Source organism: Carettochelys insculpta, chromosome 28 (assembly GCF_033958435.1).
Source record: "Carettochelys insculpta isolate YL-2023 chromosome 28, ASM3395843v1, whole genome shotgun sequence".
NCBI classification, from domain to species: Eukaryota; Metazoa; Chordata; order Testudines; family Carettochelyidae; genus Carettochelys; species Carettochelys insculpta.
This window is the reverse complement of record NC_134164.1, coordinates 16,871,080-16,897,350: the sequence shown is the minus strand read 5'-3', so window position 1 is coordinate 16,897,350 and position 26,271 is coordinate 16,871,080. Positions and strand designations below refer to the sequence as shown.

Sequence of the window (26,271 nt, the reverse complement as noted above, 5' to 3'; positions counted from 1 at the left end):
AATCGCTCGGCAGCGGGTCCCACCCACCAGCCGGCGGCGGCCGGGCCAGTGTCTATCGGGCCGGGCCCGTGGCGGGTAGCGCCCGGCCGGGCGGATGCTGCGGGCAGCGGCTCCCACGATGCCGGCCCGGCGCCGCGGCAGCTGCCTCCCGCTGCTGCTGCTGCTGCTCGCGGGCAGCGTCCGCCCGGCGCCCGGCAAGTCTGCGGGGGAGCCGCCCAACCCGCAGGGTGAGCGCGGGGGAGCCCTGGGGCGAGGGGGCCTGGGGATGACCCCCTGCTTGGAGGGTGGGGTTGGGGGGGGTGATCCCTTGCTCTAGAGCGGGGAGAGAGGCTGGAGGATTCCCTACAGGAGGTCGTGCAGTCTGGGATCCCTGAAGCCCGAGGCGCTGGAGCTGGGGCCCTGGGGGTACCGCCCCCCGGCTGACAGGGCTTCCATCGCACGCTGGGTTTGCAGTTCGGGTCAATGGATCTCAGGCCTCGGTCCCCGGAACACATCGCCCCAGCGCCCTGGGTTGGGGGTGCCAGGCTGGCGAAGTTGGGGGTCCCTGGGGAGGCTCTATGGGGTGGGGGGCAGGCTCAGGGAGTTGAGAGTCCCTGGGGGGCTCTGCGGGGTGGGGGTCCAGGCTGGAGGAGGTGAGGGTCCTTGGGGAGGCTCTGTGATGGTGGGGGGCCAGGCTGGGGAAGTTGAGGGTCCCTGGGGGGCTCCATGGGGGGACAGACTGGAATCAGGTCCAGGATTGACGCGTCTGGCAGATTTCAAAGCGTCCCCCGTCCCGGGCCTCCCCGGTGCCCCGAGCCCCTCCCCTGATGGCTCCCGGGGGTCTCCAATCCCCCCCTCCCGCCACGGAGTTGACCCCTTCTCCCCCGCGGAGCGGGGTTTGCCGGTCTCCTGCGGGACTCTGGCCCCGGGGCGCCCATATCGCTTTCTGCTGGGGGCGGGGCTGTTTGTGAGGGCGGGGGACTCAGTGGGGACAGTGCACGTGGAGGGGGGCTTGGGCGGACCCTCCCCCACCCATGTTTTTCTCTCCCATTGCGGCGCTATTTTTATGGCCCCATTGTCTGCGGGAGCCGGCGCCTGGGTGCCAGGCCTGACACCCCCCCTCCACACGGCGAGGGGTGGGTCACAGCTGGCGGGTGGGGGTGAAATGATCCCAATTGCCCTGGTGAATGCTGCTTGAGCCGGTCGATCAAACGTCTGTCTATCTGCATCCATCAGTACATCTGTCCGTCTCTCCATCGTCTGTCCACCTCTGTTCATCCCTTCCGCTCGCAGGCCCCCATCCATTGGTCTGTCCTCTCTCTGTCTGTCTGTCCCTGCATCTGTCCATCATCTGTCTCCCCTCCTCCATGGGTCCTTGTGTCCATCCATTGGCTGTTCCCACACATCCCCCCCATCCCTCTGCTTGCCCACTCCCTCTCTGCCCCCACCACCTCCTCAGTTTGTCTGTCCCTCCCCCTGTCAGTCTGTCCTGCACACCCCCTCTATCCATACATCTTTGCAAACAGATCCCTGTCCATCTGTGAGTCCTTCACACACCACTCTGTCCGTCTGTCCCCACTCAGGCCTCCCAGTTTGACCATCCGTCTGTCCCCGCCCACACCCCTCTTTCCATCTGTCTATCCCTGAGTCTGTCTGTCTCCACGCCTAGCCTCCCTGTCTCCATGTCTGTCTGTCCCTGTCTGCATCCATTTGTCTCTCTCTGTCCCTCAATACCGCCTTTCTAGCTGTCTGTCTCCATACACACCGATCTGTCTGTCAGCCTTTGACACATCTGTCTCTGTCCATCCCAGCTGTCCCTGGGTAAAGCCCTGTCAGGTTGGCGCTGGCTGTTGCGGGTCCCAGAGCCAGGTGCTGCTAGGACCTTGAGGTGGGAGCTGGTTCCTAACAGCAGTGCTCCCCATTCTTCCAGGAGCACCCAAGAACCTGTGGCTGGAACAAAGGGAGGTGGGGGCTGGAGAATTGGCTCCCTCCCCACTTGCAGCCTGGGGGGCAGGATCCTCACCTGCCATCTGTCCTGTGCCCTGGGAGCTCAGAGTGCTGCTCAGCTGTGGCCTGGTTGCTGGAGCCGTGCCAGTGAGGAGGTGCTCGAGCTGCACCATGCCCAGCACCCCTGTTCCTGACAGGCTGAGCTGGGGAGAAGGGTGGCCAGGTCGCACCTGGCAGAGGTTGGTGAGCTGGCCCAGGCTCCAGAGCCCAGTGGAATGTGGCCTATGTCCCAGAAGTTGAGCTGGGCTTTAGGGACTCTGTCCTGCTGCTGAGGAGAGGGGAATGTTGGGGTGCAGGCAGCCCTGTGTGATTGGCAGAGGGGTGGCCAAACCAGCTCATGGCATATGCTGGCTCTGCAGGGTATGATGCCCAATGCTGGAGGATGGGGAGGCCCCCCACCCCGACCTTGGAAATTACTCTGATGAGGCTGGCTGAGCATCTGTGAGTAGTTGGCACCTGCACTTCCCTGCACCCTGCTCCTGCCAGCTGCTAGGCTGGGCCCATGCTGCCTGCCCTGGAGACAATAGCTGGGCTAGGATTACCCCCATGGGGTTTGGAATGCCCTGTTCCTGCACTGCATCACCCGCTGGCACAGCCGCCTGCTGGCCTGGTGACCAGTGGCATTGCTCTGGGGGAGGACTGCTGAGGGTGGCATGTTCCTGCTTGCAAGGGATGTATGGGACTCCAGCCCACAAAGGCTTCCTGTGCAGGGTTGGCGGAGCCGTGGTTAGAGGGCAGGCACTGGCAGGGTGGTGAGCTCCAAGCCAGTCGGTGCGGGGCTGTGGGATGAGTGAGGCTGGCACTGAGCTTTGACCTCCCAGTCACCCTATTTTTTGGCATCCATTGATCTGAGGCCTCCATGGCAGTCCCCTACCCACTCCCGTCCCCCCAGGTCTCAGCTGTTCTGGGGGTGTCCTGACCCCTTCGGCTCTCCTGTGCCCCTGCCATGGCCAGCCGTGCTCCTGCGTGCTCCCCTCCTGCTGGGCTTTGGAGGAGACCCTGCCCCTGGGAGCAGAGGTGAGGCTGGGTCCTGCAGAGCTGGCCCAGAAGGGGCGTGGCCCAGGGCCTGGTTCTGTCACAGGCTCTGGCCTGTGAGCACTGGGTGCCCTTGGCAGCAGAGATGGGCGAGAGGGGTTTGACATATCAAGGTGGGGATGGGGAACTGAGGCCCAGCTGGTGGTGCCCAGGCACTGCACACTCCATGCCTGGCTTGCTACCTCCAGAGTCGGGCTTAGTGTGCAGCTCACTTAGAGCCAGCTTCACCCACAGGGCATGCTTGTTTACCCAGCCTGGCACTCTGTGCCCACCTCCCTGCCCCCCTGGGTTTTGGATCCATGGGCTAGACAGTGTGGCAAGGGCTGGGGATACCCCTGGTGCCCGTGCTGCCACTTGGTGCTAGCTCTGGCCTGGACACAGCCTTAGGGCTGCAGTGGGGATCCCGGGTCCCTGCAATGGCTTTGGTGAGCAGTTAGCAGTCAGGACTCCTGAGCTGCATTCCTTGCCCTATGGCAAGACACTCCCTGCGCCTCAGTTTCCCCAGCTGGCCAGAGCTCACCCCAGGCCCAGGAGTGGAGATGAGTTTGCTGAGTGCTTTGGGATGGGCAGTGCTGGGGGCACTGCATGCCTGGCATCTCTGGGTGTGGGAATGTGCCTGCTCCTCATGGGTTGGGCTGGGTTCCTTGCGGGATGGACCCAGGTGTCCCAGACCTGGTTGTCTCTTCCAGGCTGAGGAGGGTATTGCCTGGATGCCTGGGTCCCTTTGCACTGCTGCGTTTCCCTCTGTGGGTTCTGCTGAGCTGTAGGTGTGAACCCAGTGTCTGGAGTGGGATAGGGAGGGGAGGGCAAAATCCCCAGGCTGGCAAAGAGGGACCCAGTGCTGCCTCTGTGCCGCCCCCCCCCCACTGTTCTGATTTCCTTCCACCCTGCAGTTGTCCCCTCCTGGTGCCCTCCAGGACTTTGATCTGTGCTGGTGGTGCCCAAGACACTGCAGTGGGAGGGGCCGGGGGCAGGAGGGGAAATGCCACGTATGGGATGACACTGGTCTCAAAGGGGCAGGAGGAATGCAGATGGGGGGACAATGGAATGCCACTCTTGGCCTTTCCCTGTCTCTGTCCTTCATGGTACCAACAGCCACCTCCTCTGCCCCCCTGCAGTACACACTGCCCCCTCCTCTGCCCTGGCCCGGTAGCCGCTGCCCCCTCGTCTGCCATCTGCAGTACCCATGGCCACCTCCTCTACCCCCTGTGGTACCCATGACCCCCTCCTCTGCTTTCTGCAGTATCCACGGCCCCTTCCTCTGCCCGCCTGGTAGCTACAGCCCCTGTAGTACCCACTGCCCGCTCCTCTGCCTTCTGCAGTACCCATGGCCCCCTCCTCTGCCCCCCATGGTACCCACTGCCCTGTCCTCTGCCCTCTGCAGTACCCAGGGCCCCCTACTCTGCCCCCCGTGTTACCCACTGCCCCCTCCTCTGTCCTCTGCAGTACCCACGGCCCCCTCCTCTGCCCCCTGTGTTACCCACTGCCTCCTCCTCTGCCCTCTGTAGTACCCATGGCCCCCTCTTCCACCCCCCGTGTTACCCACTGCCCCCTCCTCTGCCCCCTGCAGTAACCATGGCCCCCTCCTCTGCCCTCTTCCCCCAGGCTCAGCCTGTTTGCAGATATGGGGCTGGGGCTCTATGAAATCAGGCCTCCTAGTCCCCAGAATCTATGGAAGTGGTTCAGTGCAGGGGTGGGGGTGGGGAATCAGTCAGCAATGGCGGGAGGAGGCAGGGAGAAGACTGGTTGCTGATGGGGGAGTGGGGGCAGGTCACTGATGCCAGTGGGGGATTGAGACGGGTTGCTGAAGCCAGGGAGTGGTGGCCAGAGATGGGTTGCTGAAGGTTTGGGGGAGGGCCTGGAGATGGGTTGCTGAAGCTTGCGGGGGGGTGGGGGCAGGAGATGGATTGCTGAAGCCGGGGGTGGGGGGGGCAGAGATGGGTCGCTTAAGCCGGGGGTGGGGCAGAGACGTGGTGCTGAAGCCGGGGGAGCAGACACAGGTTGCCATTGTGGTGGGGGCAGAATTTGTCTCCTGCTTGTGTGGGAGAGGCCTCAGAAACGGGCATGCCTGGAAATCTCCCTTGGTTGCCATGGCACCTGGCTCCCCTGCCAGGATGCTGCAGGCTGCTGTGCTGTGGGGCAGAGGAGCCGGTGCCTGACCCCTCAGAGGTGGCAGGGGCTGTGGCTTTTTGCAGGGATGTGGGCACATCTGGTCTCTGAGTAGAGACCCCCATGGAGGGCCAGCTCATGCCGGGGAGGGGGCAGAGCAGGAGGAAGGCCCCTGACTCAGAGCCAGATGGGATTATGGTCACATGGGTGCAGGTGCCCCGAGCCCCTCAGCCCTGGCTGGAGAGCTGCCCAAGGCAGTGCCGCTCTGCTCCACTCACGGGCCCATCCCTGCCCCTGGCTCCCAAACTAAATCCAGCACTAGCCAGCAGGAGTCCTGGCCAGCCCCATCCCAGGTTGCCTTCCAGATGGGCCACTGGCCTCACCATCACTGTGGGCTGGCATTCAGCAAAGCACCTGGGGGTGAGGGTGCCAGGGAGCGGGTCCCACATTGTGCAGAGCTTGAGCCAGTCCCACCGAAAGCCCTGCGGCTCAGAAATGCACTGTGCTGCCACAGGGGACTGACAGCCCCTTGCACCGGGGGCTCTGTGGGTCAGGAAAGAAGGGAAGAGAGGATGGGAAGTGGGGCAGGCACTTGGCTGGACTTGGCAGGTCAGGGAGCTGTGTCCTGGTGCTGGCACTGTTTCCCCCTGGGGCTTTGGCCCAGCCTGTCCCTTGGGCTGTTGGCGGGATGGGGAAGGGGTCGTTGGGTCTGGATCTGGAGCAGCTCAGGGACTGGAAGCTGAGTGAGAAATCCAGCCAGGGCTGCCCATCCACAGGAGGAGGCCGGGTTCCTGTCCTGTAATGATGGCAGTACTGGGCCCCATTAAGAGCAGAGGGTTCCCTGCTGCTCCCTGGGGACCCCCATCAGACAGGCGAGTGACCACTGTGCAGGGCGGACCAGTGCCGGTTTCTGACCCAGTGGGAGGCTGGCACGGCCTTGGGAAACAGCCTCTTGCTCGGCTGCAGAAGGGGCTGGGCAGCTTTGCAGGAGCCTGGGGGAGATGGCGGAGATCTGGCATGGGGAGAGGGGTGTGGTGTTCTGGGAAGCAGTACCAAGGGGTTGGAGCAGGAGGCAGAGGGCCCCTCCGGGACTGGCACCAGCACCTGCAAGAGCCCAGGCTCTGGACAGGCCAGTGGACGACACAGTCTAGGGCTGCAGTGTTGGAATGCAGGCTATGCTGAGAGTTACCAGGGCTCTGCCCAGGCACATGGCTAGAATTACTGGGCCCTACTCTAACAGAAAGACAGTGGGGTCCAGTGGTGAGAGCTGAGGTGATGGTGGTTCAATGCAGGAGAGGTGGTTGCAATTCCTGGGTTCTCCTTACCTTTGCCATGTCTCCCCCAGCCTCAGTTTCCCCATCATGCGGTAGACTAGCGAGAGTGGCCTGGGTGCAAGTGTCAGATCTGCAGGAGGAGGAGGTCCCTGCAAGAGGCCATTGTTGGGGTGAGCTGCTTTCAGCTGGGGCCAGACAATGGCACAGAAATCCCTGGGCGGGTGATGGAGTTGAGGGGTGGGGAGGACAATCACTCCCCATCCCAAGTACAGACTCGTCCCAGCAGGGCTGGGGCTAGGGGAGCTGGGAGCAGGGGATGGGATGGGTCCTTCCAGAGCCCAGTAGTGTAATGAACCTGTGCTGGGGTGGAGGGGGCAGAGCTGCAGCCCCCCAGCTGGGGCTGGGGTCTGCTCAGGGGGCTGTGGAGTATTCCCAGGCTGAGCTGCAGGTCTGTAACTGATGAGAGCCTTCTTTGGTGGGCAATGCTAGAGTAGACCTGGGGCAGAGGGCAAGGACTGGTACTGGCGCCCGGGGTGTGTGGAGTGGGTGGCTCTGGCTCTGCTGTCGCTGTGCTCAGGGGAGGACCCCTTTCCCCATCCCCAAGATCAGCTCACTGGGTGAGCGACCTGCTCCCGCCACCTCTGGGTGAGCACAGCCTGGGCCATTGACTGGCTGTGCCAGCTGCTGTGGGGCCTGGGCATAGCATGCGGCTACAGGACGGCTGTTTTCGAGCGGGGACATTCCGCCGCCACCAGTTCCCCGCCCTGCCTTTGCAATGTGGCCGGCTGTTCCTGGTATGCACGGTGGGGAGCCTGGCGCCCCCTCAGTGCAGCTGCCCCAGGCCCCAGCTGACGGGGACATGTCTCTAGCACAAGCTGCTTAGAATTCCTGGGGTTGCAGGACCTGGCCATGAGGGAAACATCTGGGACCAGCCGCCCCAGGCCTGCTGGTGGGGGGGGGCTGGGTTCTGGGCTCATTGCCTGCTGCCCCTCAAGTTCCCCCCTCCATGTCTGATCAGGCCCCTGGGGCAACAGAGGCTCCACTGGGGGAGGCTGAGCTGGGCCCCTGTTCTCCCCCTTAGGCCCCCTTCCTTTCTGGGTCTAGCCCCAAGTGGGCAAAGCCCTTTTCCCAGCTGCAGCCAGCATGGGCTGCAGCCCCTCGAGCCCCTGGGTGGCAGCATGAGGCAGGGTGCTGAGTGAACCTGGCTTAGCAGCGAGGTCAACTGGATGCCAGGGGCATTCCTGGGTGAGTGGAGCACACAGCCAGCCCCATGAACTGGCCTGGGGTTGGATACAGATGCCTCCATGGTGTGGGGCAATACAGAGCCCTCAGCGCTTCACTCTGATTGCTAGATGCCATTACAGCCAGGGTCTGTGCGCCCAGCTCTGCTCTAACCACTAGCCCCTCCATCCTCCCAGAGCTGGGGTGAGAGCCCAGGAGTCCTGCCTCCTAGCCCCTCCTCTGCCCTGCTGCGCTAATGCACTAGGCCCCCCCTAGATTTAGAGTGAGAGCCCAGGAGTCCTGGCTCTCAGGTTCCCCCCCACACACTTGGTGCGTTGGGGTGAAAGGGCTTTTCCCAGCCCTGAACCTCCCTGAGTGCAGCGGGAGGGCATAGGTTCACTCGTAAAAACTGAGCTGATCCCAGTAACACTGTGACTGGCTGACCCTATGCTGCAGCAGCAGTGTGAGCCCTGGCTAGCACAGCCCAGCGACCTGCCCTCAGAGCCAACCGTGCAGAAGTACATCCGGGCATGATTTGACAGTGGCCAGAGAAGGGGAATCCCCAACTCCTTGGTCACCACTCGTGGCTGGCAACTAGAGGGCCACTGCTGCTGTTAGGGGTACGTTTTGTTGGCTGAATTCTATATGTGACAGAGTCCAGCCCTGGGATGCTGTGAAGCTTCCTCTGGACGGATCCCTCCTGCAGAGTCTGAGGGGTCAGGGGCTCTGTGGGAGGTTCCAGTTGGCTGTGTGAAGGCAGTGGGTGCCCTGGGTGCTCTGAGCATGTGCATTGATAGAACAGTGGGAAGCGGTTGGTGCTCAGATCCACCCCATGTAACTGAGCAGGCTCTGAGACAGGCAAGGTGCCCTCTTGTCCAGGTCCCACCTCTGGGAGAGGCAGGAGCTGATTGATTCTGTGTGAGGGGGAGGCTGGGACCTTGCTGGTTGCAGGCTGGGATGGGTGCCAAGATGCTAGGCTGTTATCCAGAGATGGGGGCTCCATAGCCTCACAGGGGCTGGTTCGTCGGACCTGGTGGAGAGGCCCTCCTCTATGTTGTGGGGCTGGCATGGCTAAGGTGCGACAAAAGGATGCCCTTGGTACTGTCTTGGGCCACTTCTCTTTGATGAAAGCAGAGCATTTCGCAAATGAATTAGTTCAGTCTAAGTGCTTCTCAGGGTGGGCCAGTGAACATAAGTCTTCGCCATCTTCGCTCGGCCGAGGCGCTGGGTTTTTGTGATGTTCTGCTTTGACAGATGGGGAAACTGAGGCAGAGGGCGGAGCCATGACTTGCCAAAGGTCACCCAGCACATCAGTGGCAGAGCTGGGTAGAACCCAAGAGTCCTGATTCCTACTTGGGTTATCTAACTGGCAGTGTCCACCTCTGAATGCTGCATGTGGAGGCCAACAGCCTGGCCCCCAGTTCCTGGCACTTGGCCCTGGGACACCAACAGGATGTCTGAAGTTGGGTGTTGCTGAGTGGCCGGTTTTAGAGGGTCGCTGGTGCCATCCTCCTGAGATGAACTGGAACCTTCCAGAAATGGCTCAGCCAGGGGCATGCCTGGAGCCAGGCCTGGCACAGTGCACAGGCTGGGGTGGCTCTGTGTGGCTCTTGCTGTGTCCCTGGGGCCATGAAAGCATCTTTGGGCTCTGGCGATCGGCTCCCTTGCACCCCAGCAGGGTGCTGAGCCTGGGCAGGCCAGCGAGCCCCTGGGGTGTGCAGCTGAGCCGGGGCGCTGCACTCTGGGGTGTCCTGCACCCCTCTCTGGCAGCGGGGCTGTTGCAGGGGCCCAGGGCTGCCTGAGGATGCACAGTCACTGCACAGTGGGCACCGAGCCCTGGCACAGGGGAGCGAGGGCCCCAGACTGGAGCCTCACTACCCTGGGGCTGCTATGGCAACCCTGGCACCAGTGCTGCCTGGCCCTGGGAGCAGCTCCCTGCTGAAGGGGAGAGGGGCAGCACAGAGCACTGTCCAGCGCCCACTGATCTGGCCGTGCCGTCCACGGGCCAGGTATTGACAGGGTGAATGGGGTCATTGCTGGGGTGATGGCTCTCCCAGACCAAGGCAGGCGGCCAGGGGCTTCAGCTGGAAGGGTGCTGGGAGTTGGTCTGGGCTCTGTGCCTGCAGGCCGGCTGGGGGCATGGAGGTGGCTGAGAACAGGGGGCTCAGTCTGGCCTCCCCTTTCAATGAGCCCCAGCTCCAACCCCAGCATGCAGCTCCCCAGCGTGCGTGGACCAGTTCGGCCTGACAGGCTTGTGGCACAGGTCCAGGTCTCTTTGGTTTGCCCTAGTTGGCTGTAACCACGGGGAATGACTCAGCCATGCTCAGCAGGGCCATCTGAAGAGAGAATCTCTGCCCCTCTCCATCCCGCTGGTCCAGGGCTGTCCTGTCATCGCAGGGCCAGGAGAGCCCAGCGCAGAGTTCCCAGAGCCCCCCACCTGCACTGGGTTGAAGGGATGCAGCCTGCAGGGCAGAGCTAGCAATCCCCAGTGCTTGGTGCAGTGTCCTGGGAGCCATGGAGAGCGGGCAGGAGCACAGACTTTCAGGTCAGCCACACCCTATGCACACGGCCTGTGGGTGGCAGAGCAAACCCTGCTGGCACAGGGTGGCCCAGGGAACCCGAGGCCATGCACGTAACCAGTGGCTGGGAGTGGTGCCCATGGCAAAGCCCCAAGGCAGTTGGCAGTAATAGAATAGCCAGTGACCTCTTCTGGTCTCCCTGGCAGGATGACACTGCCCGCTAGCACTGATTTGTGCGCCCGAACAATCTACGTTCAGAGCCTGACCGCCTGGTGCTTGCTCAGGCCCCAGAGGAAAGGACCCCCTGGATCAGGACCCCCAACAGCTAAGGCCTTTTGAAATGCAAACCTAGCATCTGTGCCACAGGCTGAGCCAAACCAAGAGGGCTCCTTGTGTCCAGCTTCTAGCAGCCCAGTCTGGTGAGCTGACTGCCTCTCCTCGACGCTCTGTGCCATCCCACTGAACACCTTGGTGGTGCTGCAGCCCCCAGCTGGAACCATGTGATAGTGCAACCACCTGAGGTGGCTGCAGGCCCCATCCAGCATCAGGTGCTGTGGCACATGGCCCCTTTGCAGCTGTGGGAGCTGGATGCCAGGCCAGGCAGGCTGGAGAGTCTACCAGCCCTGTGGCTCCAGGGCTGCTCTTGCTACTGAGAGGCTCTGAAAGCTCTGCAGCTGGTCTCTGAGTTCCCATGGGGCATCTGCTGTTGCACAGGCATACTGGGGACTCGTGCTGCCTGTGGCCCAGGTCCTGGAGTGGTGTGGCGTCGTGTTGGTTGGGGTTTTTGGAGATCTGCTGGGCCATGCTGCCTGGTCAAGGCCTGCTGTGTGCCTGCTTATCCCCCCTGTTGGCTGGCCAGGCACCTGCCTTCCTCCCCCCCAACAGCTGATGCTGGCCAGGGGCTGGGACGAATGGACCCTGCTCATCCTGGGCAGCCCCAGCTGAGGGGGGCTGTGGAGTTGCTCCAGAGAGGGTTCAAAGACCTGACCTGTGCTCAGGGGGCAGGGCAGGGGCCAGACTCACCGTGGGGCTCTGCGGGCTCTCGGCTAGGGTCTTGTGACCCATCAACCCCTCTCCCCCCACAGAGGTGCTGATCAAAGTCCAGGTATACGAGAGCAGCGATCTCTCCCCGCTGGCACAGGCTGCTGTAGAGGTTTATGGGAACCAGACGTCGCTGGCCTCAGGGGCCACAGACCAGGAGGGCATCGGGATGCTGCCCATCAGCTACCACCTGGGCACCTGGATTCTGGTCACCGCTGCCAAGCGTGGCTTCATCACCAACTCTGTGCCCTGGCGAGTCGACAAGCTGCCGTGTGAGTGCCACCTGCTGCTGGGCTGGGAGCTTGGGGATGCACCATTACTGGGCGGGGGAGTTTGGGAGCACTCCGTTACTGGGCCGGGGAGCTTGAGGAAGAGTTAGCAAATAGTGTGGGATTTGGGGTCACCCAGGGCTGGGAATTTGCAGACAACCCCTTAGATGGTTCTCCTCCCGCTTCCCAGACAGTGCCCCAGCCTACAGAGGGAGGAGGGGGCAGTGAGTAGATTCCCACCCTTGGGCAGTACAGGGTGTGTTGGATGTGGGGGATGGGGGAGAGAGGATCAGGGCTGGCACCAGGTTAATATGGTAGCTGGGAGGGATGAGGGTGGTATGGGGGCAGGTCTGCCCCTTGAGGGGACAGAGCCCTCCTCCCAGGGTGGGGCTCTGGGGGAGGGGCAGAGACACCTCTGGGGGAGGGAGAGTGATGGGGGGTCATCCTAGGTCCTGACCCTGCAGATGCTGCTGGTGGGTGCTCCCCGCCCCCCAGAACCGTCAGGCCTGTCCCCAATTACATCCCTCCCCTGATCCCTGTGCTCCATGTGGGGCTGTGGGGGGCCAGCATTGTCCTGGGCTCTGTGCCAGGTGGCTGCTGCCCGCGGGCTGCTTGCAGCCGAGGTGCAGACAGGCTGGTTGGCTGGCTGGCTGCGGAGGCACAGACGGGGTCGATGGGGTGACCTTACTGCAAGCAGCAGGCCAGCTTCACGTGGCTGTGTGTGCACTGGGGGGGCCTGGGCTGGGGGCAGAGCTGGAGAGTAGTGACTGGGCGGCTGTGTGTGCATGGTGGGCAGGGTATTGTGAGGGGTCAGTGGGCTGTGGGAGGGGGCGAGGTGTGCCGCAGGTGGGGGCTCTGTGTAGCTGGGGAGGAGCATGTGCAGAGTGTATGGTGGCGGAAGTGGGTGGGGGTGCTGTGTGCAGATGGAGTGTCTGCGTTGCCTGGCAAGGAGTGCATGGGAGCAGTGGGGAACCATGGGGGGTGGGAGGTAGTGAAAGGGCATCTGTTCAGCTGGGCATGATTGTGGGGCGGGCAGGGGCTGGGAGGTCTGCACAGGGAGCAGAGAGGCGAGGGGTCTGCATGGCCAGGTGCAGGAGTGCCTGGGTGAGGTGCTCATAGCAGGGAAGGTACATTGGGGGGCTGTGTGTGGCCGGAGAGAAGTGTGCCGAGGGCAGGAAGCAGTGGAGGGCCTGTTTAGGGGGGCTGGGTGTGCATGTTGGGGGACTGGGGCAGAGTCGGGGAGGGTCTGCACCTGGGGAGTAGTGTGGGGGCAGTGGATGGAGCAGGAGGCAGTGGCGGGGTCCATGCTGTTGAGAGGTGTGTGGGAGCTGTGTGCACATGGTGGCTGGGGGGGCAGGAGGTCTACACAGCCAGGGCAGGAGTGCCTGGGGGGTTGCACATGGAGAACGGGGGCAGTGGGTGGGGGGAATGTGAGGTGGGGGCATTGGGGTGCGGGGTTGCTGGGGAGGAATGTGCAGGGGAGGGCGTGCTTGCATAGGAGCGAGGGCAGTGTGCTGTGGGGCAGGCGCATGTGGGTGGAGGTCATACAGTTCCTGGTGCTCTAATATAATGCCCTTTCCCTGACTCATCAGTGGGGGTGGCGGGCATGGCCAGAGAAGGTCTGTGCTGTCCCAGGTCATGACAGCTGTGTGCAGTGAGGTGTGGGGAGAGGAGTGGGGGGGGGTCAGTGCGTGCAAGAGGGGCTGTGTGCACATGGGGTGAGGTGGGGAAGGGTCTGCATGGGGGGCAAGGAATGAGAGGTCACTGGTTGTGTGGGTGGGAGTCAGTGCATGGGGTTCTTGGAGGCAGGCAAGCGGAAAAGGCCAGGTATGGTCCCACACTGATGGAGCATGTGGAGCAGAGGGTGTGTGTGAGCAAGACCCTCCCAGTCTCACTGTCCCCAGCCCCCCAAGTACTAGCAACCAGTTCCTCAATTCCAGAGTGGGCCTCCCCGCTGGGCCCCCAGCTCGTTCTCCTGGGGCTGACTGGGGCAGAGGGCTGTGGCTGCAGGGCTAGGGGCTGGGCAGTGTAATCCCTGGCACAGCTGCCCCGTAGTTGTTGCTGACACCCTTGGTCTGACACCACCCGGTGTGGTCCTGGCAGGTGGCCCCTCTCACTGTAGCACCTGGGTTGTTTTGCAGGAACACCTGGGGTGTGAGTCTGCAGGGGAGAGCGGTTACCCCAGGAGACCTGCCTTTCCCTGACCACTCTTTCCCCCCAGCTCTCTCTGCCTGGTCTGCTAGGGGTTGCCTGTAACCCCCTGGTTTTTGGGGGGGAGGGAAGTCTGCTTCTCCTTTAGGCTGCGCCTGCCCCATGGTGTGACTCTGATCCAGGCTTCCCTCTCGCCAGCATGTGTCCAGCCCCCTCCTGGCAGTGCCTGCTGGTTGCTGGCAACCCTGCCGGGCTGCAGTCCAATCTGCGGGGAGGGGGACATGGCCTCGGGTGGGGCAGGGCGGGGTGTGGGGTGCACTGCCCTGATGACAGCAGCACACAGACCTTGCCCCTCCTGGCCAGCGGTCACCGACCCTGCTCATCCTCAGTCAGGAAGGGGAGCCTGAGGGGATCCTTGGCCACAGCCCAAAACAGGGTTGCTGCCCCTTTCTGGGCTGGCTGAAATGCTATGGAGGGGGGAAGGGGGGAAGAAAGAGGGGGCTGGTGGGGGTGTCCCAGCCCTTGCACAGCACAGCACAGCACAGATACATCCCTCAGGCTCTCCCATCCCGGAGCCAGGAGCTGACACTAGGATCCCCTAGCCTGGACCTGGGTGGCCTGTGACCCAGGTCTGGGTGAGGTTCAGCCGCCCTGTCCAGCTCCAGGAACCAGGCTGAGAGCTCTGGTAGGTGGGCTGTCCCCTCCCTGCAGCTCTGGCCTTGGCGGTTGCACTACCCTGAGGTGGGCGTGAGGGGCAGCATGTCTGGAACAGCCTTCGGGCCCATGGCTCACCGCCCGATGGGCTTCTCCCACCCCAGCCCCTCAGGCTCTGGCCGCGCGGCTGCCATGTGCGGGGAGATGAGCAAGACTGGGGCTTTTCAGCTTGGAGCAAAGGAGACTATGGGGAATATGAGAGCCTGGTGTGGCAATCGTGAGTAAGGAAAAGTTGTTTTCTTGTTCCCATAGCACAGGAAATGGGGGTCCCCGATGGCAGCAATAGTCAGCAGGTTTAAAACACCCAAGAGGAAGATTTTTCTTCTAGATCAGTGGTTCCCAAACCTTTTGGCATCAGGTCCCCCTTTTGATTTTTGAGCAACTCTCATACCCCCCCACCTCTTCTTTACCATCATCCAACCCTCCCTTTAACAAAAAATTCAATTCATAATTTGAAATAAACACAAAAGCTTGATATAAAAACATAATTGTTTGGTGTGGAGAAAGTGAATATAGAAAAATTATTTACCTTTTCCCATAATACAAGAACTAGGGGACACCAAATGAAATTGATGGGTAGTAGGTTCAAAACTAATAAAAGGAAATTTTTCTTCACACAGCGCACAGTCAACCTGTGGAACTCCTTGCCCGAGGAGGCTGTGAAGGCCAGGACTCTATTAGGGTTTAAAAAAGAGCTTGATAAATTTTTGCAGGTCAGGTCCATAAATGGCTATTAGCCAGGGATAAAGTATGGTGCCCTAGCCTTCATAACAAGGGCAGGAGATGGATGGCAGGAGATAAATCACTTGTCTTCTGTTCTCCTTCTCTGGGGCACCTGGCATTGGCCACCGTCGGCAGATGGGATGCTGGGCTTGATGGACCTTTGGTCTGACCCAGTATGGCCATTCTTATGTTCTTATGTTCTTATGTTCTTAATTTCAAATTAAAAATAAGCACAAATGTTTTTTCTTGGCCCCTTGTGGTTACCTGGTACAGTCCCAGCTGTCCAGCTGCCTGAGCCCCATGCCAGCCTCCAGAGCTACCCGCACAAGCTGCCCACCAGCCTGAGACCTGCATTGCCAGAGCTGCCTTCCTGAGTCCCATGCCACCAGGACCAGCCACCTGCTCGCCCGCTGGCCACCTGATCCCCACGCTGCTGGAACCAGCCGCCCACCCATCAGCCACCCACCCCAGCCACAGGCCAGCCATCTACCCAAGCCCCACACTGCCGGGGCCAGCCGCCCACCTGCCATCCCAAGCCGCAGGAGCCCTGCGCTGCCGGGGCCAGCCGCCCAAGCCCTGCACTGCTGGGGCAAGCCACCCAAGCCCCATGAGTCCCTCAACCTAGCCAACAGCTGGCAAGCCCTGAGAGCCACCCACCCAGGCCCCTCCCCTGTCCTCCCACAAAGCCAGGCACCCCCAGCCCCCCATCTAACCCCATCCTCCTCCTCCTCCCCTGCCAACCCACACTGACTCTCATTTGCAGGAGGCAGCTAGCTGCACGTGGGTCTTTGCCGGCTGCCTGCTTTTTATAGTGGCTGTGCCAGGTCACCCATGTAAAACAGCAGAGACTGAGAGCTGGAAGCAAAGGCTGGATCTTTCTTCAGGTGGTGGGAATAATGGGGGTTGCTGGGTCACCTTGTGGCCCCACTGGAATTTCTTCACGCCCCCCAGTTTGGGAAACCATGTTCTAGATAAATGAATGGAGGTTGGGTCCCTCCAGGGCTATTAGCCAGGCTGGCCAGGGGATGTCCCAAGCCTCTGTTTATCACAGGCTGGAGATGGGTCACTTGATGATTGCAAATTCTGTTCACTCCCTCCAGAACACCTGGCACTGGCCACTGGCAGCACACAGGAGACTGGGTAGATGGGCCTTTGTTCTGACCCAGTCCAGCCATTCCTATGTAGATTTGAGGGTCGCACTCAGCCCCAGGGCATATCTTCTCCCAGCCTGGACACATGATAGCTTGGGGCTGGGGTAGCTGGGAGCTCCCCCCTTGCACTCCAATGCTCCTGCCCCACCCCTACAGTGCCCCCTGCTGGGGAAGACTGGGACTAGGGTAGCCGGGAACTCCCCACAGCCAATGCTCCTGCCCCGCCCCAGCAGCATCCCCTGCTGGAAAGGCTGGGACTAGGGTATCTGGGAGCTCCCCCCATCCCCCGCCAATGCTCCTGCCCTGCACCCGCAGCGCCCCCTGCTGGGAAAGGCTGGGACTGGGGTAGCCAGGAGCTCCCCCCCTCCCCTGCTAGTGCTCCTGCCCTGCCCCCGCCGTGACCCCTGCTGGGAAAGGCTGGGACTAGGGTAGCCGGGAGCTCCCCCCTCACTTGCCAGTGCTCCTGCCCTGCACCCGCAGCACCCCCTGCTGTGAGAGGCTGGGACTAAGGTAGCCTGGAGCTCCCCACCTCCCCCGCCACTGGTCCTGCCCCGCCCCACAGTGACCCCTGCTAGAAAAAGTTGGGACTAGGGTAGCCGTGAGCTTCATCTCCTCCAGTGCTCCTGCCCTGCCCCGGCAGTGACCCCTGCTGGGAAAGGCTGGGACTAGGGTAGCTGGGAGCTCCATCTCCTCCAGTGTTCCTGCCCTGCCGCCGCAGTGCCCCCTCCTGGGAAAGGCTGGGATTGGGGTAGTTAACAGTGATGCTCTGGGCTCCCACATGCTTGCCCTCCCAGCTACCCACCTGTCCTGGTACCAGGGTCAGTTGGGGTATCCTGCCAGGTCTTTGGTCTGTGCCAACTTCCCAGCTCCATAGGAACTTGCCCAGGCCCCCCTCCACTGCTGCACAAGCCCCATTCCCCATGCATTCCTGCTCCTGTGCTCGGGCCTGTGGCTCACATGCCCTGTGTCTGTCTGCAGTGTACGCCTCCGTCAGCCTGTACCTGCTCCCGGAGCGGCCGGCCACCCTCATCCTCTATGAGGACATGGTGCAGATCTTGCTGGGATCCCCAGGTGAGACCTGCAACCCGTCAGCCCCTCACCTCTGCAGAGGTGGCTGTGGATAAAGCTGGTGCCTGGGAGCCAGGGTGTCTGGTTGCTATTCCTGCCCTGCTGCAGGGCCTGGCGCCAGGCCACTAGCCCTCTGCCTGGGCAGTGTGAGACCCTGCCTGCCCCGGGAGTTACCAGGGAGCACCTGAAGTTCCCTTTCCAATTCCAGCCTTGAGTCTGTGGGCATCAGGACATGCTGGTCTGGGCTTTGCCTGGTGGGGCAGTGGCTGGGTGTGTGATGGCCCTCTACCAGCCTTGGCCTGCTCATATCCCTCTCCACCCAGCTCAGAGCGCAGGGTGGGCTTTGTGGAAGGGTGACGGCTGATCTTTAGCACCCAGAGACATTGGTGTTGGTGCTGCAGTAGGTGAGAGCCTCCAACCTGTTGCCCTTTCTGGGATGGAGACAGCGGAGGCTCTGCCCAGGGGTTTGTGGACTCCCCAGAGGGCTGGGGCAGAGGTCATATGTGTAGCCTGGCAGCAGCAAGTACCCCTCCTGCAGCGAGTGCCTGGATTCAGTCGCCTGGCTGGCAGGGACTCAGGGACTGCCATCATAGACATTGAGTTACCTGACCTGGCTGCTGTTCTTTGGAGGGCTGATGTCTGGCCCCTGGCATGCAGGCGAGCTCTGTGGAGACCTCTTCACTGGGATGGAAGAGTGCCTGGGTCCCTTAAGTGAGGCAGGGCCACCCACTGCCCCCAGGGCCGGGACACGTGCAGGGGAGGGATGGGAGAGGCTGCTGGCCTGGGTGGGCTTGCTGTGGGTTGAGCGAGTGCTGCCCGAGGCTGGTGCCTGATGCCCATTGTCACTGCAGGAGCCAAGAGCCAGCCGTGGGTGCAGTTCCAGCGCAAGGCAGCCCGCCTGCCCCGCAGCTCCACCTACAGCCAGCTCTCCGCCTCCCTGACGGCTGCCAGTGGGGCCCATGACATGCGCGGCTTCCCCTCCTTCATCGGGGCTGAGAGCAACGGCAGCGGTATGGGGCTGGGGGGCTGGGAGAGGGCCTGAGGGGAGCAGGGATCCAGGGGGAGCAGAGACCTCTCTCATAGGCCCCTTCGCCCTCCAGCCAACAGCACCTGGCTGGAGCTGGTGCCCATTGCTGCGGTCAGTGTCCACCTCTTCACGGGCAATGGGACCGAGGTGCAGCTGTCGGGCCCCGTGCACCTGTCCATCCCTCTGCCTCCCGACACCAGTGCCAGCAGTGCCAGCAACGTGCCAGCCTGGAGGTTTGACGCCAAGAGTGGTAAGTACCAGCCAGCTGAGGGGGCAGGGCCAAGCTGAGCATTGGGAGGTGGGGCTGGGCACCCCATTGATGTGGGAGGTTGGGGGGCAGAGCAGGGCTGGGCACCCCATTGTTGTGGGGTTAGGGCAGGGCCGGGCTGGGCATCCGGTTGATGTGGAGTGTTGGGAGCAGAGCTGGGCTGGGCTCCCCATTGATGTGGGGTTAGGGGCAGGGCAGGGCAGGGCACCCCATTGATGTGAGGGGTTGGGGGCGGAGCTGGGCTGGGCACCCCACTGATGTGGGGGATTGGGAGCTGGGCCAAGCTGGACACTCCATTGATGTGGGCGGCTGGGAGCGGAGTTGTGCTGGGCACCCCATTGATGTTGGGGGGGGATTGGGAGTGGGGCTGGGCTGGACACCCTGTTGCTGTGGGGGGGGGGCGGAGCTGGGCTGGGCACCCCATTGATGTGGGGGGGTTGGGGGCAGGGCTTGTACCCCTTTGATGATGGGACTAAGCAGATGGGCTGGACAACCAGGAAATTGAGGGGAACCTGTGGAGGTGCTGAGTTTGGGCAGTCTCAGTCTGGTTCCCAGCAGGACCCTCCAGTCCCACTAGGGCAGCTGCTGGCTGGTGGGGGTACTTGCCATCACCCTTGGCTCTTTGCCAGCAGTTGCATGCGAGGTGGTGTTACAGCCCATGGGCGCTGCCACATGTTGGCATGGAGCCAGGGTCTTAGGCGATGGCAGGCACTGGTTGGGAGTGGTGTCACCAGGCTGGGGGCATGGTGCCAGGCCAGCGCTGCCTTCCCTCCTGAAGAGATGCAGCTCTCTGGGGGCGAAGGCCAGTGCCCAGGTAACAGGCTACAGCTGGTGCCTGCACTCATTGAATCTCTCCCCAGTCTCCTCCCCAGGCACCCTGCTCTGTCCCCACCTGGCAGAGCTTCAGGGCAACTCCCCTGGCAGCACCATGGGGCTGCAGTGGTGGCAATAAGCAGCATGAGGCTCAAGCTTGTGGTGGCTGGTGGGGTTATGAGACCTGCTGCTCTGGAACATCCTCCCTCCCCCTGCTGGCTGCAAACACTCTACGGGATTGTTGGGAATCTGGTGGCTGGGGCGGGGATGGGATGAGGGGCTAGTGGCGTGGATTCAGGGGGATCTGAGCCGGGGGTTTAGCTGCCCCTTCACCCTCAATGAACCAACCTGGTGCTGGATTGCAGTGGGAGTGGCCTCCGTCCACCAGCGTGCTGAGCTCAGAGCAGTGCCCAGCTGTCAGTATTCACCCTGCGCAGAGGCCAGGCCGCACCTGGCAGCTTTCCATGCCAGTAAATGTGCTCTCCATTCTCCTCTTGCAATGAGGAGCCCAAGGGCTTCAGACTCAGAAGCTGGGAGGCAGGGGTGGAGTGTGGGGGACGGGAGTGCCAGTGAGCCAGCTCAGCAGGCATTTCACTAAGGGGTCCCTGAGTTACCAGCGCCCCAGACCCAGCCTGGTGCTGTTACCAGCCGTGCCAATGCCGCGCCTGGCTGAGATTGACGTCGGTGACCCCCCTCCACTTCAGTTAACACACCTGATGGCGAGTAGGGGCCAGCCCCACACCTCTGATAAAGGGCAGCAGTGCAGGACTCTCGTGGCAGAGCCTTCGGGGCAAAGTGTGACAGGAGGAGGGGCTTGGAGCGGAGGGGTGGGGAGTATGGTGACAGTGGGAAGGGGCGGTGAACGAGCAGTGGGAGTCAGGGGAAATAGGGGCAGGGACGCTGGTGGCTCCATGCTCTTCCCTCACGAGCCTGGCATGCGCCTGAGGGGTGTTGGCCATATGGGGGTTGGCTGAGCCTCAACCCTGCATCTCCTAGCAAAGAAAAGAGGCTGGCCTTGCCCCACCCCATGCTCTTCAGGGATGGCAGGAGCCAGCAGGCATCGGGGTGCATTTGGTGCACCAGGAACCCTTGCACTGTTGCTGTGGGGGCTCTGAGGGCGTGGGAGCACGATGGAAGGTACATTCAGGGCATGGGCTGCATCGTTCCTTTGTGGCAGGTGTGCGCGGTTGGCAGAAGGGATCCCTGGCAGCGGGGGACTGTGGCAGGTGCCTGTGGTCAGTAAGTGATGGCCCAGGATGCACAGGGAACAGAGGTGGCAGCCAGGATTAATCTGAAGCTGGTGGGTGGCTCTGGGCTGGGGCTGTGATCTGTCCACATGAGTTTTGGGGGCTCCAGTCCATCAGGGTGAGGGACGGGCTGCAGAAGGCAAATGAGGGGCAGAGTAAAGGGGAGTGTTCTGGGAGTGTCGCCGAATGAGGGCAGAGTTAAGGTTACTGCTGTGTTGCCTGCTTTTTGGAAGTCAGAATTGAGGTCGGCCACCTGGGGCCAAGACAACCCTGCCATGCCCCAGTGAGCTGAGTCTGCAGGCACCTGCACCATCCAGGGACTAGCAGGGTGTGGGACTCCTTTTTGTGGCAGCTGGGGCCTGAGGAGCCCTGGACTACCTAAAGGAAAGGGGTGTGACCTGGGGAATTCCCTGCTAGAGGGCATTAAGACAAGGTTTGCCCCAGGATGCACAGGGACACTGCAGTCTCCTCAGCCAAGCTCTTCCCCCTCAAGCTACAGGGCACCTGGACTGCAAGAGCTGCGCCACCACTGGCCTGAGGTGCCCAAGGATAGACGTGGCCCTAAATCTTGGGGCGCCTGCTGGGGGCCACTGGCAGAGGCAGGACACCCCTCCCCCTGGAAAGTGGGTGTGGGGTGAGGCGGGCTGCGGCTTGGCTAACCAGGCAGATGAGGTCCCATTGCAGCTGGGCTTTAGGGGCCAGTTCACTCCCTGCCCGTTGACTGTTTGGTGCCCCCAGGCCTGTGGCTCCGGAACGGGACTGGACTGATCAGGAAGGAGGGGCGCCAGCTGTACTGGACGTTCGTCTCTCCCCAGCTGGGGTACTGGGCAGCAGCCCTGCCCTCCCACACCACAGGTGAAGAAGCTGCCCCCCCGCCAGGCTTGGGGTTTGGGAAGGGGGCAAGGAGCTGCTGGGAGGAACGGTCTCTGGGCAGGCCTGGGTGGGGCACTCCATCCCAGCTGTCACTGCCCTGCCTAGTCTGGACATTGTGCCACTGGGCTCGCACAGGGTGCAGACCGCCTCCCCCGCCCCGCCCCCGGCCACAGAATCCAGGGGTGGATCTGTTCTGGGCCCTGATTCTGTGGCTGGCCTCACGAACTGGAGGCACGAAGGGGTAGGAGCTCAGGGGGTTGGGACTGCAGCAGCCCCCAGGAATGGCTGGTCTGAGTGTGGGTGGCTGCTAGGACAGCAGCTGGGGATGACAACTCCCTGCCCCAGCCTGGTGCAGGCCTTAGTACGCGGGATGGTGCTGACTCTTGGGGTGCTGGGTCCTTGGCTGATCCCCCACATGGGAAAGGGGGAGGCCTCATCATCTCCCCCACCACCACCCAGCAGGTTTCAGGCAAGTGTTGCTGGCACAAGAGTGCCTAGAGCCCCCAGCCAAGAGCTGTGCCCTGCCAGGCCAAGCATTGATGAGCACCAGGACCCCCTCCCCCACCCCCCGCACACCAAAGAGCCTGACACAGGCTGGGGGTGGCCAGGCATGGCTCGGGGGTGGGGGGGGAGGGAGGGCTGGGTCTGGGCATTTCTGTGCCTGTGTGACCCACCTCTGCTTGCCTTGCTAGGGCTGGTGGCACTGACATCAGGGATGAAGGACATCACCACATACCACACCATCTTCCTGCTCACCATCCTGGGGGCGCTGGCACTGCTAGTGCTGAGCCTGCTTTGCCTGCTCATCTACTACTGCAGGTGAGTGTCTGCCTGCCACGTGCCCTGAGCAGGGATCCTGGGCTCCACTGGGAGCAGGGGGCAGTGTGTGGGTATTGCAGACGCAGGCCCTGGCAGACACCCCCACAGGGAGGGTGCAGGAGCAGTGGGTAGCAGTGTGTGGCTGGCCCCAGAGGAGTGGGCGAGGGGAGAGAAGCAGGGGCCTGCCTCCCTGACCTGGATCTGAGCCTCTCCCTGCCCTGCTGCCTCTGCCCTGCTCCGACCCCATCAAGGATAGCTCCTATGCTCCCCTCCGTGTTGGCCCAGGGTCCCCCCAGAGGCCAGAGCCTGCAGTGTGCGCTGGTAACTGGGCCTGTCTCTCCAGGCGGAAGTGTCTGAAACCCCGGCAGCAGCACAGGAAGCTGCAGCTGTCAGCACCCCTGGACGCTGCAAAGCGAGACCAGGCCACCTCCATGTCTCAGCTTCACCTGATCTGCACCAGCCATCTGGAGACAGGTTCATCCACTGGTGACACTGATGCACCCACACCCGTCCTCAAGTCAGCCTTCTCCAGCGCCCGGGAGCTGGGAGGCTCTCGTGAGGAGTTCTTTCGGCCCAAGGGCCGGCCCCTGCGCAAGGCCTCAGCAGACACGCTGAGCCAGCGGGGTGCCCCCGGGGAGAGCGGCTCACTCCAGGCTGCACGCTCTGTGGAGGGGCCAGGCATGCTGGAGCCCCCACTGCTGGAGGAGTACAAGCGCAGCTTCCCCACGCCACGGCCCGGGGAGGACAGGGGCCCCCCAGCACCGCGCAAGCATGGCCACACAGAGAGCAAGTCCTACCTGCAGGAGCCACCCTCCCCACCGCCCCTGCCACCCCCATTTGACCACTACCTGGGGCCCAAGGGGGATGCCAAGCCCCCCGAGTTCCTGCTCTCGCAGTCCGTCGACCACCTGGCCAGGCCCACCTCGCTCACGCAGCCAGGCCAGCTCATCTTCTGTGGCTCCATCGACCACGTGAAGGACAGCATGTACCGCAATGTCCTGCCCACCCTGGTCATCCCCGCCCACTACATGCGCCTGGCGCCGGACTATGCCTCTGGGGAGCAGGCCCTGGGCGGTGCGTCCGAGAGCCAGCCTGAGGCTGAGGGGCTGTCCAGCCAGGCTGCTGGGCCAGCCCTGGAGCAGGCACGGCAGCCAGGTGAGGCCGCGGAGGGCCAGGGTTGGGGGACGCATGCCTCCTCGGTCAGTGGCTCTGTCACCATCCCGGTGCTGTTCAATGAGTCCACCATGGCCCAGCTGAATGGAGAGCTGCAGGCGCTGACGGAGAAGAAGCTGCTGGAGCTGGGGGTGAAGCCGCACCCGCGGGCCTGGTTCGTCTCGCTGGACGGGCGCTCCTCACAGGTGCGCCACTCCTACATTGACCTCCAGGGCGGTGAGCGCAGCCGCAGCACCGACGCCAGCCTGGACTCTGGCGTGGATCTTCCCGAGGCTAAGCCCCAGCGGCGGGCCAAGGAGGAGCGGCCCCCAGCCCCCACTGCGTACACCAAGCTGGCCTTCCCTGATGAGGCCGAGCAGAGCAGCAGCGAGAGCCGCACGGCCATCTGCTCCCCCGAGGACAACTCCCTGACGCCCCTGCTGGACGAGGCGGCCGAGGGCCGGGCCGCCACCATCCCCCGCCGGGGCCGCAGCCGGGGCCCCAGCTCCCGCAGCAGTGCCAGCGAGCTGCGCCGGGACTCACTGACCAGCCCCGAGGACGAGCTGGCAGAGGGCGGGGATGAGCCGGGTGACAGGAAGAGCCCCTGGCAGAAGCGGGAGGAGCGCCCGCTCATGGTCTTCAATGTCAAGTAAGCAGGGGGGGTGGGGGCAGTGCCCCCCACAGCTGACACAGGCCTGGACGCCAGCACTGCCTGACTGGAGAACTCCGCGACCCACAGGTGATGCCAGGCCAGGACCCCTAGTCTGGGGGCTCAGCCACGTAGGGGAAGGGGGACCAGCCCCAAAGGCAGTGTGGCTGGAGACCCAGTGCCCTGCACACCTCCCTCCCCCCCCACCCCCCCAAAGCCCCCCCGTCGCTGCACACAGCTTGGCATCCCCCGCCATGCAAGGGAGGAGACACTACGACACCAGGTCCATCTCACCTGGAAACCCACCACTAGGCCCATCTGTGGGGCTGCTGGAATTTGGATCACAGTTGGCTTGGGGAGGGGGGCGGGTCGGAGACTGGAGGACTCAGCTAGAGCCAGGGGGCACAGGGTGGGGAGGGGGTAGGGCCTGGTGCAGCTCGCTTGGGAGGGGATGCTGGCACTGAAGGGCACTGCCCCTGCCCATGGGAAGATCCTGGAGTCAGAAGAGGCAGCAGTTGCTCTCCTGCATGGCCCACCCCCCCCCCGGGCCGACACCAGGCTGGAAGGGGTTACCAGCATCCCGCTGCCAGCTGTGGAGCGTGTGGAATGGCAGAGGGTGATGCCTGCTGTCTGACACGTTGCTGCCTTGGCAGGGTAGGGCAGCCTCCACACCTCACCTGTGTGGCCCGAGCTGGGCCAGGCTGCACTCCTCGTCATGGCTGACCCTGGCCCTGCTAGAGCCCTGCTGGAGCAGGTGCCCAGGGAACAGGGCCTCGGTTGTCTCTAACATTTCTGCCAAACACTCTGGCGTGTGCAGAGCTGCCCCCCCCCCCCACCTGCAGCCAGCCCATCTCCCCCAACCCCCAAGTGCCTTTGTGCCCCACGCCGCAAGGCCAGGCACACAGCTGGGCCATGTGCGCACAGCTGGGAGCAGTGGCTAAATCTCCCTCCTTCCTAATCTGCTTTCCCAGGCTGGCTGCCACCGCCGGGCGAGGGGGGCAGGGTGGGCAGCTCACAGCACAGGCTGGAGCTGCCCCCCCCCCACCAGCCCCAGACTGTATAGTCGGGGGGGGGGGGTGGCCAGCATGCCTGTACCACCCCCAGATCCCATCCTGCACTATGGGGTAGGGCCCTGCAGGGGACAGGCTGTACTCCCTTGGTACTGCCTGCCTGCACCACACTGGCCACAGGCCCACATGAGCAGCTACCAGCCCCTGTGCACAGGGATCCAGACTGGGTCACTGGCGGGGGGGTGGGGGGCGCAGCACTAGGGAATAAAACAGCTGCCCCTTGGGTTTACTTTTGTCTCTTAGTGTGTTTTTGCCCTGTGTGTGCTGCTTCCCTGGCCATGGGCCTTGCTCCAGCCCCACCACACAGCACTGCCTCCCCCCTGCCTCCTCCAGACCAGGAACCTGCATGGGCTGTGCCACTCTACCCCCAGTTGGCAGGGGCATAGGAGGGGCACTGTGGGGCATTGGTTGCCTGAGGAACTCCTTGCCCCTACCCCACTAGGCATGGCAAGGGGGTACTGCCAGGCCTGACCCCTCACCCCAGCTGCTGTGTCACTCTGAGGGCCCCCCACCCCAGCCTACAGGGACCCTCTGGCTGCCCTGCAGGAACTGGGCTGTTCCTCCATTTCCATGTAACACTGCAGTGGGGCTCCTGACCCCCATCCCACTTGCTTAGATTTTAATGCTGGTATTTCTAAGATGGGGGGGTGGTAGGGTGGCACAATTGCTGGGGCTGGAGCCCATCAACCCTCCTGCAGGTGGAGGGCCAGGGTAGCCAGGCATGGAGCAGACCCCTGGCACCTGCCTTCTAGGTCATGGGCTGGATGTGAAACCCTCTTTGATCATGGGCGGGGGAGGGGGGCTGCAGGCCCCCACTCCTGTGTGCTCTCTGATTGGCATTAATATATAAAACCCTCTGACCCCCAGCTGTGTCTGCCTGGTTCCTCCTCAGACGTGGGGCTGCTGGGGCTGGGCCTGGCACGGCTAGGCCAGGCATTGGTCCTGGCCCATGGGGGGTTGGGAGGGTACACTGAAGTTCAGTCCCTGGCCAGCTAAGGTGAGGGGCTCCACTCACTCCCTCTGGGTCAAAGCTCCCTGTGCCACAGCACCTTGGTCAGCACAGGATGAGAGGCCCAGCGCTCTTGCTCCAAG

General features: G+C 62.9%; 1 protein-coding gene across 1 annotated transcript; it reads left to right on the top strand.

The window, feature by feature from the left end:
- On the top strand, positions 1–25,953 carry FAM171A2 (family with sequence similarity 171 member A2). The gene is made up of 8 exons (XM_074978831.1): positions 1–227; positions 11,230–11,457; positions 17,172–17,264; positions 18,113–18,271; positions 18,362–18,538; positions 21,355–21,471; positions 22,182–22,308; positions 22,652–25,953. The coding sequence occupies exons 1-8, from the start codon at positions 95–97 to the stop codon at positions 24,111–24,113; spliced, it is 2,496 nt and encodes an 831-aa protein (XP_074834932.1). The 5' UTR covers positions 1–94; the 3' UTR covers positions 24,114–25,953.
- Positions 25,954–26,271: the final 318 nt, after the last annotated feature.

Bases quoted from the DNA above. Each gene is read 5' to 3' on its own strand.
- FAM171A2 (XM_074978831.1), top strand. From the start codon at position 95: ATGCTGCGGGCAGCGGCTCCCACGATGCCGGCCCGGCGCCGCGGCAGC. The intron at 21,472-22,181 runs GTGAAGAAGCTG...TTGCCTTGCTAG, and splicing joins CCTGCCCTCCCACACCACAG to GGCTGGTGGCACTGACATCA. The intron at 22,309-22,651 runs GTGAGTGTCTGC...CTGTCTCTCCAG, and splicing joins CTGCTCATCTACTACTGCAG to GCGGAAGTGTCTGAAACCCC.